General features: G+C 44.5%; 1 protein-coding gene across 1 annotated transcript in view; it reads left to right on the top strand.

Annotated features, from left to right (window-relative positions):
- The window catches only part of SMARCC1 (SWI/SNF related, matrix associated, actin dependent regulator of chromatin subfamily c member 1), a 131,023-nt gene that overhangs the window by 85,273 nt on the left and 31,064 nt on the right, over positions 1–14,686 (top strand). Inside the window, exons 22-24 of the mRNA XM_063122327.1 lie at positions 8,797–8,858; positions 10,881–10,995; positions 12,856–13,010. Of these exons, the coding sequence (XP_062978397.1) occupies positions 8,797–8,858; positions 10,881–10,995; positions 12,856–13,010 (332 nt within the window). The remainder of the gene's footprint in view (positions 1–8,796; positions 8,859–10,880; positions 10,996–12,855; positions 13,011–14,686) is intronic.

Raw genomic sequence — 14,686 nt, 5'->3', positions numbered from 1 at the left:
TCAGCTTCATGGGATGACCACGTTGGGTTCTAGTATTTCGAGAGAGGGAGAAAAATGTCCCATAAAAAGAAAAAAGGGGGCCAAGATTCAGTGAACATGCATGAAATTTAATCAGACTCATTTTCTGAGCTATAGCTATCAGGCTCAGTCTCTGCTTCATAGAATCGCAGAGTTGGAAGGGGCCTACAGGGCCATCGAGTCCAACCCCCTGCTCAATGCAGGAACCCACCCTAAAGCATTCAGTGGCAGTGCTGCCCCCTAGAGGCAGAAATGCATCTTGCTCTTGCATTTGAGAGATGTAGTCTCAATTTGCAACCTAGGACTTGCATATCCTCGGTGCACAGAAATTGTAATAATCTTAATACTATACATGTTTTTTAGAAATCAATTGGAGAAGTAAATATCTGTCTTAAACATTTTATTCATATGCTAAAATAAAACATTCCATAATGTCTTTTTTGCTAAGTGTAAGCTGCTCTGAGAGCCTTTTTTGGCTGAGGAGCGGTGTATAAGTATGATAAATAAATAAATAAATAAATAAATAATCCATTTTTCCTTCATTTTTTCCAAAATAAAATTTGGGGGTTGGGGTGGAAACAAAAAAGACTTCAGAAAAAAATGGGGAAAGGCCATTTTCCCTTCGGTTTTTCCCCAGGCCTTCACATCTCTCTCCACAACCCTAAGATCTCTTTCTTACTCGGCCACCGCCAGCTCAGATCCCATCAGGTTATGTCGGAGCTTTGAACTAGAGCGCTTTTGCATGTTCTCTGCCAACATTTTAGCAACGTTTAAATTCTGTAGGGGAATATGCTGCAGAATATCTACTGTGCACGATTTCTCAGCCTGATGAATAAGCTTGGAGGGAACAGGAGTTAGAGTTGCCTGTATGTAGAGCAGAGAAGTCAATTAACTTAATACCATTAGTATTGGGTTCTGAGCCATTAGTTTCCCCTTTCACCCACTACCTGCAGATGCAGCCTGCAAACCCCTTTTTCTAGGCTGGAATAACAATACGTGGATTGCACAACGTTTCTGAATGAGAGAAGTGAACTGAGTTTTATAGCTAACGTTAGACCTTTAATGTGATTTATATCGATCCGTGGCTAATGGAATAATGAGGGCAGGAGGAGGTAGTTCTCTTTGGGGGAGTGCCTTGGCAAGATTGAACTGGGTCACTTGACAGTCTGCCGCGCCTCTGTGTTGAAACAGCTTTTACACCGGAGGGAACAGGCCTCCACTGAGGCCGCGCGTGCTTGGGGTGGTGCAAATGTGCAACGTGGCACATGCCTGCCCAAAATGCTCCTCACGTATTTGTGCAATGAAAACAGATGGATTTCGCATAAAACCTGGTTGTTCTAGAGAGCTAAAAATGCTTCCTTTGGCGATGCACCCTCGGTATTGATCCCTGCAGCCGAGGAGTAAACCTGCAGCCGTCCCCACTCATCTTTGTCTAAAACGAAAAGCTGTGCTTAGACGATGGAACGGCGTGGAGTCTGGCCTGCGTGAGCTTCACTTGCTTTGTTCACAGGCAGGTCTGGCCCCCATCCTTGACTCATTCAGCAGGGCTAAGAGAAGCCAGCGTGGGGCTAAGGGTCCCATCACATGCTTTACATGTTAAAAGATGTTTTACACATAACTAGGTAATGTGTGCAAACAATAAATGTGTATTATGCATATTTCCCATTGGCCACTAATAAGTGCAGCCTTACCCAACCTGGTGCCCTCGAGATCTGTTTGAGTACTGCTCCCATTACCCATACCCAATGGCTACAGATTGGTGTGAGGTTGGGGAAGGTCGCTGCACGGGGATTGTGCACGGCTTGGCATGTAGGAACAAGAAGGCTGCTGGTTTCCTTTCCCAGTGCAAGAGCTCCGTGTCGAGAACTGACCTATAGCGAATGCCTCATAGAAAGGGTGGGCTGCATTATTGTGATCTTTGCAGGGCGCAGGTGAAGGAAAGATTGATTTCACGTGACTGGAATATTCTCCAGTGGTAACTTTGCTGCATGTACAGGTGCAAACCTCATGCAGCCCATAACGTCATTGGATAAAAATGGTGATAGAGATTGGCCCATTTCTGGAAAATAATAATAATTATTATTTTACCTCTTTCTCGCTCATGGTGGTTTTTCTAGACGAACATAACGGACTTTGCCAAGTCATGCTGGCTTTTGCAGGTTCAGGAATTTCCTGGCAATTGAGCCTGTTTGAATTATGACGGCTTTCTGGGTGTTGGTGTGGATGTATTTTGGGAGGCCCAGTTTCTGAAGGTTTTCTGTATAGTTTTTTTGATGTGATGCTGGTGACTGATGTGACTAACGGAATAATTGTGACCTTTTCCTATTATTATTATTATTATTATTATTATTATTATTATTAATTTCTCTTTTCTCCCTCATGGCAGTTTTTCTAGACAGGCATGACGGGTTTTGACAAGTCGGGCTGTCCTTTACTGACTGAGAAAATTCCTTACTATTGAACATGTTATGAGTATGACTGCTTTCTGGATGTTGGAGTGGATGTATTTTGGTAGACTGATGTGACTAATGGACCATTTCTTCATCATCATCATCATCATCATTATTATTATTATCATTATCATCATCATCATTTCTATACCACCCCATAGCCAAAGCTCTCTGGGCAGTTCACAACAATTCATAAAAATACAACATAAAACATAATAAAAACAATCTAAAAAAATTTAAACCATTTAAATATGTCCTCCCCCCCCTCCCAATAGACGTGTTCTAAAACAGCAGACATAGATGCCTCATCATATACCATTAAATGCCTGGGAGTAGAGGATGGTCTTTACCTGGCACTGAAAAGATGACCGTGTCGGCACCAGGCAACCTCAGTGAGTTCATTCCACAGTTGGGGGGCCACCACTGGGAAGGCCCTTTCCCTTATTGCTACTTTTTGAATCTCCCTTGAAAGTGGCACTCAGAGGGAGACCCCAGATGTTGATTGTAGTGTCCGGGTGTGTTCAGGTCAGTTTAATGAAAGGAATTCATTCAAGCAGGAGCCCAGCTTCATCTGGGTGATGTCTGCTTGTTTCCCATCCCATGCAACTGGGAGTACTAGTTGTGTATCTTCCCTGCTGCCTCCATTTTACTTAGCGACTTGCCCATGCAGAGGCACAAAGTCTTTAGGGCCTGTTCAGACAACACGCTAAGCAACGGTTTTAATTGTGTACTGCCCTTGGCTGATGGACAGTAAAATAAACGGCTAGGCCGCTAGCCCTTTTGCAGCAGATGGTTTGTGAGCGTGGTTCTGTAGCCACCATGGTTAGGAAGGGTTCACACAAGATGCAGAGTCATGATTCGCACACGACACACATTCCTGCATTGAGCAGGGGGTTGGACTCGATGGCCTTATAGGCCCCTTCCAACTCTGCTATCCTATGATTCTATGAAGCCATAATGTTTAGCCTAAAATGCTTGAACCCCATGGCTTAGCATATCATCTGAACAGGGTCGTTATTCCTTTCCTTGCTCGTGGCTCCTTGCATCTGAGTTAGTGCTGTTCTGGAAGCCTAGATGCCAGTCTATCTACAGCATTCCAAGTGCCTCTGCCATATCTAAGGCATTTAGGTGTCTTCTAGGAAGCAGGGAAGAGGCTGCAAATTCATTTCTATGGAACATAGCAGGTTTGAAGTGCAGTGGATAGCGGTCTCTACACTGAACATCAGCTCGAGATGTTCTCATTGCTGAAAACCGCCATTCAGGGCTTTTATCACTTATGCACCCAAATTGCTCAGGGCAGCCCTTTTTCCTTACCTATCCTTACAGGGTTGTTGTAAAATATTCAAGGCCAGCTGCACCACAGGGCAACCCTAGACCAGGGATGGGCAGAAGGTAGACATCCTGGTGTTAGGGACTTCAGCCCCCACCAGCCCCTTCCACCATAGCCAATGGTTAGGAATGCTGGGTATTGAAGTTCAAAATATCTGGAGACCTACTTTCTGCCACCCCTGCCCTAGACAGTGGGTTAGGTGGCTGTTTTGTGGCAGAAGCAGGTGGAGAGGTTCCCTTCCTGTTCTTCTACAGCTCAGGAATACAAGGGGCAAAGGGCAGACTGGGGATGGGTGGCTTGGCTGAGGTTGGCTAATGGCAGGTTTCCATTTTTATCTTTAAGTACTTTATTTATTATTTATTTATTTATTACATTTTTATACCGCCCAATAGCCGAAGCTCTCTGGGCGGTTCACAAAAATTAAAACCACAGTAAAACACCCAACAGTTTAAAACACAATTACGAAATACAGTATAAAAAGCGCAACCAGGATAAAACCACACAGCAAAGTTGATATAGGATTAAAATACAGAGTTAAAACAGTAAAATTTAAATTTAAGTTAAAATTAAGTGTTAAAATACTGAGAGAATAAAAAGGTCTTCAGCTGGCGACGAAAGCAGTACAGTGTAGGCGCCAAGCGGACCTCTCTGGGGAGCTCGTTCCACAACCGGGGTGCCACAGCGGAGAAAGCCCTCCTCCTAGTAGCCACCTGCCTCACTTCCTTTGGCAGGGGCTCATGGAGAAGGCCCCCTGTAGATGATCTTAAGGTCCGGGTAGGTACATATGGGAGGAGGCGTTCCTTCAGATAACCTGGCCCCAAACCGTTTAGGGCTTTAAATGTCAACACCAGCACTTTGAATTGGGCCCGGACCTGGACTGGCAGCCAATGAAGTTGTAAAAGGACTGGCGTAATGTGATCTCGCCGGCCAGTCCCTGTTAATAACCTTGCTGCCCTATTTTGTACCAGCTGAAGCTTCCGGACCGTTTTCAAAGGCAGCCCCACGTATAACGCATTGCAGTAATCCAAACAAGAGGTTATCAGAGCATGGATCACTGCAGCTAAGCTATTCTTATACAGAATTACCTGGTCCTTACCTAGAAGACAGGCATAAGGGAAGAGGGAAGGCTTTGGGTGGGTGGGTGAGTGTTGGGGTATCAGTTGACCTTTAAAGAGCAGGACGGGGGGCTGAACACATAAGATTTGAAAGATGAAAGAGCACATAATGGAATGGAAACTGTGGAATTCACTTCCACAAGATGTAGTGATGGCCACCAATTTGGACAGCTTTAAGGGGGATTGGACAAATCCATGGAGAAGATGACGATCCAGGGCTACGGGTCCTGGTGGCTTATATGCTACTTCCAGTATCACAGGCAATATGCCTCTGCATGCTTCTTGCTGAGGAACTTGGGCGAGGGGGTGCTGTGGCACTCATGTCCTGCTTGTGGGTTCCCCACGGGCTGCTGGTTGGCCACTGTGTGGACAGGATGCTGGACGAGATGGACCCTTAGTCTAATCCAGCAGGGCTCTTCTCGCCTTAGAGAGACATGGCTTGGCAAATAGAGATGGGTTTGGTCCCGAGTCTTCATGTTTTGGTGTGGGTTGTCCTGTCTTTGGATAAGGGTTCATACTGGATGTTTCGCCAGGTCCCTTGCAGTTGTGATCCTACTAGAGGAAGAGAAACGACTCAAACATATGGGCTAGCGAGCACAGCAGAAGACATAGAGCCAGGAGTGAGCAGACAGCAGAAGTACCTCCATGGGCAGACTAAGGCCATAGCTAGACCTAAGGTTTATCCCTGGATCATCCAGGGGTCAAACCTGTTCATCTAGGTGGCACACAGGGGATCCAGTGCTCAGGCAGGGGCGAACCCTGGATGATCCCAGGATAAACCTTAGGTCTAGGAAGCAGCAGGCAGCATCAAGGGATCTTGACAGAGTATATATAAGGGGTGGTAGTGGCTGGTAGGGGGATGAACAGCTGCAGCCTGGGGAGCAGATTTTATTGAGAAGGCGGAAGAGAGCAGGCAATCTATATCTTGTAGGCGGGGAGGGGGGGTCTGTTGTGGAAACATCATTATTCCAGGAAGCCTTTCCTTAATGTCCAGCCAGGAGTCACTGTATTTCCTTCTTTTAAGATTTGTTTTTATTCTGTTTTTATTTTCATTTTACCTTGTACACCCATCCGAAATTTTCAATGGGGAGCAGTATATAAATATTGTAAATAAATAAATAAATAAGGAGGTAAAGGAGTAGGAGGGCAGCGCTTGAATGGCCAGGGACCCTCAGGGAGGGTACTTTCCACTCAGGGACCCAAAAGCTCGCAGGACCTTCCCATGGTAACATTCACATTCTGTTGCAAGCATCATCTGAAACACAGTTGAGAACGCAGAGGGCCTGACTAAGGGAAGCTTCCCTGAACTACCCATTAACAAGTCCTTGCCTTGAGATGTTCTTCTAATTGATCGCTGTGAGAGTTTTATATATCTAATTAACTTATTTTACAGGCTGTGTGGAGGTGTTGAGTGGCAATTACTTAGGACTGTTTACCCAGTGCCAAGACATTCAATCCTGGGCCTATAAATTATGGCAATTAAGAAAATGTGCATAAACACACTTAATTTGCTTAATCTATTCCCATTGCCAGAGTTGGGGTTTTGCATCCAAGCCTCCAAACAGAAGCTGGGCCCTGATGCTTCAGAAGAATAATTACAAATCCCTGTAGCTTACTTCAAGCTTCCAGGAACTGGATGTGAAGGAACACATTGAGGAATGTTTCCAGTATTATTGTAGGCTTGCTTTGCCAAGCTCCACATGTTATTTCCATTAGTAAAAGTGAAATTGGAGCAATCCGCCAGGAACATCTCTTCCTAAGTATGCCTCAACTCAACAGGGCCCACTGAGAGGGCTTCCCAGCAAACTGGTCCTCTGCAGGAGGAAAGTTAATTTTTGGAGAGAGCAACATTTATGGAAGTTACTGGATTCTGAGAATATGACCGTGTCACAACATCTCTCTAAGGCAGCGGTGGGGAATTCGTGGCTCTCCAGATGTTGTTGGACTACGGCGCCCACCAATGCTGGCCATTCGCCATGCTGGCTGGGTCTTCTGGGAGTTGGAATCCAGCAACATCTGGGGTTCCTCAGGGCATGTGTGGGTAGAGGGAATATGCTGTGGTGTCCCCTCCTAAATCTGCCGCCTTTGGTGTGGTGGGAAACCACTGGACAGCTAGGTAAGACTTACGTGAGGACAAGGATTGAAGGAGAACCTATCAGGACTCAGCAGGTGATTGGGGCCAGATGAAATCATGAAGTCTGGCCACAAGCTCCCGTTTCTGGGGGGCATCTCTGGCCCCATCGGTCGTCCTCCCGAATATTCTGAAGTCATGAATGGACAGATGAAACTCCTCTATCTTCCTTCCAAAGTTGATGAGGCCATATCTAAAGCTTGGAGCCGTTGGATCAAGGAGTTTATATATATATGTTAAATAGATGTGGGGCCAGAACGCATCCTTGCTTGACCCCCCTATTTGCTGCAATTGGGTTGGAGAGCTGACATTCTCTGTTAAATCTTACTCTAAGGCTTGTGTTACTATACAATTTAGCCATCAGCCGTAGTAGGCGTTTATCAATTGTGGTGTTTTTAAGTTTTTCCCATAAATTGGATCTTGGGATGGAGTCGAACACCGCTTTAAAATCTACAAAGGCTGCATATTTAAACCCACGAAAATACCATCAAGGGGTTTGATTTTTGATTTTTGTGTTTGTTTGTTTTAAAAAAAACCTCTTTTAAGTCCAAGCTGCAGGATCAGTAACAAGAGCTCTAGAGAAGCCAGACCAACTATAATCTTCTTGAATTGAAATCAGTACTTCAGTTGTGGAGAAAATGCATCACTTTAAGAACCAAAAGGAGGGAGTTGTTCCAGCTGCATTTAAAGATTGGGCTGTGTCCAGTCGATTGAGGGGGAAGCCCCACTGCACTGCTCCCCTTATAGTATTCCCCTCACTATTAAAAAAATGTCTTGTTGTAGCATCCATAGCTAAGTACGTGTCAGTCTTTCTACTTGGCCTCAATTATGAGTAACAGTGTTGATGGACAGGCTTTGTTTGTGTTCCTGAGTCATATTGGTTGGCTCTTCATCTTTAAAGTCTTGTTTGAATTATTGTGAACGAGTCATTGACAAAAGAATCCTCTTGCGATTGCAGTAAAACTACTGTGTGGTGCAATGTGGCCTAGGATCGCTGCCGCTGTGCCATAAACCTCAATATGGCCACCTGCTACCTCCTTTAGGATGAGCACTCCAGAATTAATGCTTTCACAGTTGGAACCACACTCTTACAAAGGCTGGGGCTGTGCATGATTGGATTGAGCTTTTAGGCCCTAAATGACTTGGGACTACATTATTTGAAGGACTGGCTACAGATCAGCCTCAGAGACCCTACTCTCTGGCCCACCAGCAAGAGACGTTAGGCTGGTGGGCACCAGGGCTTTCTCAGTGATGGCCCCACACCTTTGGAATTCCCTCCCCAAGGAGATGCAGATGGCCTAATCGCCGCTGGCTTAAAAAATAAACAAACTTGAAGACACATTGGTTCCAGTCTGCATTTAGTGCTTGAAAATCATTAGCTGCTACTGCTGTGCATGTATATAATTGTAATTTGTATGTCCATCTTTTTATAATATTGTAAGCTGCCTTGTGAGGCCGGGCAGGTTAAAAACCTTTTCAGTAATGAAATGATTGCATAAGTGAGCAGCAGTGCTCTCCTGGACAGAATGGCTTTTAAAAGTGTTTTGGTTTAAAGACTTGATTTGTTTAACCCAAGGCAAAATTGGGAGTTTGAGCTGTGAACTCATTGCTCAGCATTTATGACGCTTTATGGAAATGCTCTGAAAAATCAAAGCAAGAAACTTCCATTAGCTCTGTGATGGGTTATCAATAAATCAGCCCTGCTACTATGTGGTTTTCTTTGGATTAAGTTCTGGTATTCTTACCTTACAGATAGCGCTGAAGAAGAAAAGATGGAGACAGAAACAGATGGACAACAGGCAGAAAAAGTTAAGGTCTGACAACTTCAAGTGAGATTGTTTGTCATGCAAGTCTTCGGTGATTAAATGAGGCTGAGTTAATAACTCATTAATATTTTTAATATGGTAGATTCTGGAGGCGTTTCAGCAAGAATAAAGTCCCCAACGTCACAAAATTACAATGGAAAGAGTTTTCCACCTGAAACAAAAAATAATCATACATTTTGTTTTCTACCTAAAATTAACACCACTGGACTATGTTCTTAACATCTGCTACTAAGCAGACAGGTGTGAAGAGCAAAAACTGTTTCCCCCTCCTCCAGATGGTGATGGTGATGATTCCTAGGCCTGATCTGCACCAAGCAGGATATTGCACTATGGGAGTGGTATACATGAGGCAGGAGCCACACTACTGCTTCATAGAAGTATTGAAGTGCACTGACAAACTGTTGGGACCCATTGCCACATACCATAGACCGCTTTCATACTGCTATATCCTGCTTGATGTAGATTAGGCCCTAGTTTGCTGTCCTGTCAGTGACATCCAGAATCAGCAGCCCGAGGCAACTACCTTGCTCTGCCTAATGTAGGAGTTAGCACTGAGAAGATCACTAACTTCCCACACACCACCGTACCATGGGCCAGAAACTCATAAAGCTTCCTTTTTCATAGAATCATAGAATAGCAGAGTTGGAAGGGGCCTACAAGGCCATCGAGTCCAACCCCCTGCTCAATGCAGGAGTCGACCCTACAGCATCCTTGACAGAGGGTTGTCCAGCTGCCTCTTGAAGGCCTCTAGTGTGGGAGAGCCCACCACCTCCCTAGGTCACTGATTCCATTGTCGTACTGCTCTAACAGTCAGGAAGTTTTTCCTGATGTCCAGCTGGAATCTGGCCTCCTTTAACTTGAGCCCGTTATTCCGTGTCCTGCACTCTGAGAGGATCGAGAAGAGATCCTGACCCTCTTCTGTGTGAGAGCCTTTTAAGTATTTGAAGAATGCCATCATGTCTTCCCTCCGTCTTCTCTTCTCCAGGCTAAACATGCCCAATTCTTTCAGTCACGACCCTCCAGTGAATTCCTCTGTGATGCTTGGGATCTCACCTGCCTTGTTCCACCTGTTCTCCTTTCTTTTCCTTCCCCACTTCCTTCCTCTGCCCTTTTCTCCCTCTCGCTCTCCTCTCCTCACACTTCTACCCCCTGCTCCATATCATTTAGGTTGGAGCCATATATGCACTAGTAGCAGAGATGATTGATTTTTATTTTAAAGTATCAGTCTAAGATATGGAAGCTTTTTATGATATTAATGATTCAATGTGTACGTGCATGTACATACTCATACATAGGGCCAGGTTGAAATATAATGACTTTGTTGCTATATTTGGAACTGCTTTGATGAGAGGCTAACACGGTTGAAAGGAACTGAATGAACAGTAGCTGAGGACTGCAAGCCATTTCTCTCCCCACCCCAGTCTTTTGGAAGAGTCTTGGGAACAACTACCACCACCCTCCTTTTTTCTATGAAATCGCTTGCTATTTGTGCTTCCAGCAGTTAAAATTACCCATTTCTAATGCGCTGATGTCCTGTCTGGAAACTATAATTTATTTTCATGTGCTGCTATTCTTGCTAACTGTTGGTTTTGTAGGCTATTGTTATTTAGGGTGACCCTATGGAAAGAAGGACAGGGCTCCTGTATCTTAAGCAATTGTATAGAAAAGAGAACTTCACCACGTGTCATTTGTATGCATGGAGCACCTAGTGAAACTCCCTCTTCATCACAACAGTTAAAGCTGCAGGAGTGACCAGATACAAAAGAGAGCAGCTTTAACTGTTGTGATGAAGAGGGAATTTCACCAGGTGCTGCATGCATACAAAGACACCTACTGAAATTCCCCGTTCAATACAATTGTTAAAGATACAGGAGCCTCCTGTCCTCCTTTCCATATGGTCACCCTATTGTTATCAAGCTGACTCTCAAACAAAACAAAAGAAAAACCTACACTGAGGGAACCTTAAATTGTATTGGGAGCTATTTATTTTTCTACTTTCACACATTCTAGGTAGAAAACAAAACCGAGAATGAAATAGGGGATGGAAGCAAGGTACAGGAAGGAGAAGAGGAGAGAAATGCAGAAAAGGAGCAAGAAGGCGAAGTCCTTCCAGATTCTAAACCAGGTAGAGAATTGCAGCTTCACCCTCCCAGCTGTGTATCAGCTTCAAAAGGCTTTCCCTATTGTTCTAAGAATGTCCCATAAATTTAGCTGTAAGAAATGTCTTTCTCTTCTTTGGAGTGCAGCAGTAAATTTTCAGGACTCCTCTCATAAGCCTGGCTCAGGCACTAAATCCTGATTTGAAATCCTTTCATGCTTCAATTAGGAACTCTTTTCATCTTGGTTGTATACTTCGGGTAATGGATGCTGAGCTAAAGCAGCCCCGGCTAATATGAATGGGACACGTTCCTTTCTGTTGGCTGAGCCATCGGGTTCAGCCCCAGTCTTAACAAATGGGTGGGCAGCCTGGGCACTTGCTCCCCTTCCAGGCTTCCAAGGTAAGCAGCCCCATTTGAAGCATCTTGCGGTCTTCTATGGGTTTCACTTGATGCAAACTCTGTAACTTACATTAGTTATATATTTTGGTGCTTCAGAACAATTGAGTCTGTTGTATTTGAATCTCGCTTTTTTAAAATAAATAAATCTAAATAGCTCTTTTTTTAGGCTTTTATCACTGAAGCGAAGAGGGGAGTTTATCAATTTGCACAATGAAAAAGAGGTGCAATAAATAGCAAAGCCTTTGCTGAAAATAACATAATTCACTTTGATGATAAGCCCAAGGTGATGGTCAAATTAGTCCACAAGTCCAGGAAGTGAGCCAAGGGAGGCAAAGGTGCCTTTTGAGCTGGTCCTGGGTGCCATTAGGAAATCCAAGCCTCCATGCAGCTGTTCCCTTACTTTATTATTATTATTATTATTATTATTATTATTATTATTATTTATTTATATAGCACCATCGATGTACATGGTGCTGTACAGATAACACAGTAAATAGCAAGACCCTGCCGCATAGGCTTACAATCTAATAAAGTTGTAGTAAACAATAAGAAGGGAAAGAGAATGCAAACAGGCACAGGGAAGTGTAAACAGGCACCGGGAAGGGTGAAGCTAACAGTATAGAGTCAGAACAAACTCAAAGTTTAAAAGCTATAGGGAAAAGAAAAGTTTTTAGCTGTGTTTTAAAAGCTGTGATTGAGTTGGTAGTTCTCAGGTGTTCTGGAAGAGCATTCCAGGCATGAGGGGCAGCAGAGGAAAATGGACGAAGCCGAGCAAGGGAAGTAGAGACCCTTGGGCAGGCAAGAAGCATGGCATCAGAGGAGCGAAGAGCACGAGCGGGGCAATAGTGTGAGATGAGAGAGGAGAGATAGGCAGGAGCTAGACCGTGAAGAGCTTTGAAGGTCAAAAGGAGAAGTTTATATTGGATTCTGGAATGAATTGGGAGCCAATGAAGAGATTTCAGAAGCGGAGTGACATGGTCAGAGCGGCGGGCCAGGAAGATGATCTTAGCGGCAGAGTGGTGGACAGAGACCAGCGGACTGATGTGAGACGAGGGGAGGCCAGAGAGGAGGAGGTTGCAGTAGTCCAACCGAGAGATAACCAGTGCGTGAACGAGAGTCTTGGCAGAAGAGACAGACAAAAATGGTCGAATCCTGGCAATATTATACAGGAAGAATATTATACTTTAACCTATAAGTGACTGACTGACTTTCTCAGTTGGAAGGGAGCATTTTGAAAGGGCACAATGAACACAATGTGTTCTTTTAAAAAAAAAAAAATTAGAGCCAACGGAGAGAGAGTCACAAACTGTCTATTTCCTTAGATTGTCTAACGAGGGCATACAAGAGAGTGGTATATTTTTGACAATGAAGTTGAAAGTGTGTTTCGCGCTAGAATTTGAATGCTACCCAAATTATCAGGATGCGGTGATAACGACCCCTGTGGTAACAAAGCGATATGTGAGGCTAACTGGGAGCATTTTGTTTAGATGAGAAGGAGGCAGAAGAGAACAAGGAGAACCTTGATATTCGCAAAGACAAGGAAGGCGACGCTGGGAAAAAGAGAGTGGAGCACGAAATCTCGGAAGGGAACGTTGCGACGGCCGCAGCTGCTGCTCTGGCCTCAGCCGCCACCAAAGCCAAGGTTTGTCCTCTGCATCTGATTTCCACTGCATCTGATTTCCGGTGCTGTTCAGAGAATGCTTCTAAAATGACACCGTTGTTGGGGCTCGTTCCTATTTCTTGTGCCTCAAAATGCGCCGTTTGTGTGCCTCAGCCTCAGCTGTACGAATGTAATTGTTAAGTGAAATTTCTTTCCTTCTGAATACTTTAAGGCTGCTATTGTAGGCTTACTAAAAGGCACACTGAAAGAGCCCTTCCAGAAGGTTTGTCAGCTTCGTTTTCAGTGTTTGATGGGCTGTTTCTTTCGGCAGTTTGAAGACTCAAGAATTGAGCTGAGCATTCCTTCCTCACAAGCCCATTAACAGCCACTTAGGAGGAGGTTAACACATCCCACTCTGTGGCTGGAGGAAACTCTTGTGTAGTACTTACACAACAGGAGCAGAAATCTCCTGATTTGTCTGTGCTTCAGTGCTGTCTACAAAATTACAATTCTTCTCCTGTTCCATTCTGAGTTTTCTGGTTTCCAAGCTAATGAACAGAGCGCCTCCCACCCCAAACTTCCCCCCAAACTTCAGGCACCAGTCCCAGTGTCGGCTTCTTGGGTTCTGCTTCCTTAAAAAGTTGGGTTGCCCTGTATTTGCCAGTCACTTTATTCTCCCATGGTGACATCTTCACAAAATGGCAGTATGATTTATTTATTATTTCACTAATTTATACCCTGCCTTCCCACCGGGCAAATGGCACTCAAGGCAGCCAGCAAGCATGAGAACTAAAACATTTTTTAAAATAAAAACTTTGTTTAAAATAATAATAAAACAACACACTTAAAGCTCAAGAACAGAATGACAACAGCGCCCAACCCAACAGACCAGCTTACAGGCCGAAGGCCTGCTTGAATACGAATGTCTTTGCCTGCTTGGGAAAGGACAACAAAGAGGGAGCCAGCCACTGAGAAGGCCCTGTCTTACATTGCCACCAAGTGAATGTGCATTCCTTTTTTAAACTGAAAACTAAGGAGGCAAGATGGTAAAATCTGTGGCAAAAAAGCACGTTCAAGCAATTTCGGCAAAGGCCAGTCTTAATGTGGCGGTATCTAGCATTTAAGCTTAGGCATGCTTGCAGCCCGGCTTGAGGGAGGCAACACTAGGGTGACCATATGAAAAGGAGGACAGGGCTCCTGTATCTTTAACAGTAACGTAGAAAAGGGAATTGCAGCAGGTGTCAATTGAAGTGGGTGAAATTCCCTCTTCATCACAACAGTTAAAGCTACACTAGCTATAGTAGAGTGGCCAGTTACAAAAGAGGGCAGGGCTTCTGCAGCTTTAACTGTGTTGATGAAGAGAGAATTTTACCCTCTTCAATTGACACCTGCTGAAATTCCCTCTTCTACATTACAGTTAAAGATACAGGAGCCCTGTCCTCCTTTTCATATGGTCACCCTAGGCAACACCTACTTGCTTGCTCCTCAAATCTACCATCTCTAAAGCCTTGTCTAATCAGTGGGACCCCTTCTAGATTGAGGAGAAGGCCTTTGTATAAAGACAAGTTGCCAGGCTTCTGTCCTTTGCAAACTGATGGGCCTCATACAGGCAAATGGGGATTAAATTCAGTGGGGGCGGGGAGTTCCTGCTCTAGCTAAGCTTCCTTTTCATTGCAAGTTGAAGACAGATGCTGTTGGAGAAAAGGAGGTTTGGCTTG

This window comes from Elgaria multicarinata, chromosome 1, assembly GCF_023053635.1.
Source record: "Elgaria multicarinata webbii isolate HBS135686 ecotype San Diego chromosome 1, rElgMul1.1.pri, whole genome shotgun sequence".
NCBI classification, from domain to species: Eukaryota; Metazoa; Chordata; class Lepidosauria; order Squamata; family Anguidae; genus Elgaria; species Elgaria multicarinata.
This window is presented reverse-complemented; position numbering and strand designations above follow the sequence as displayed.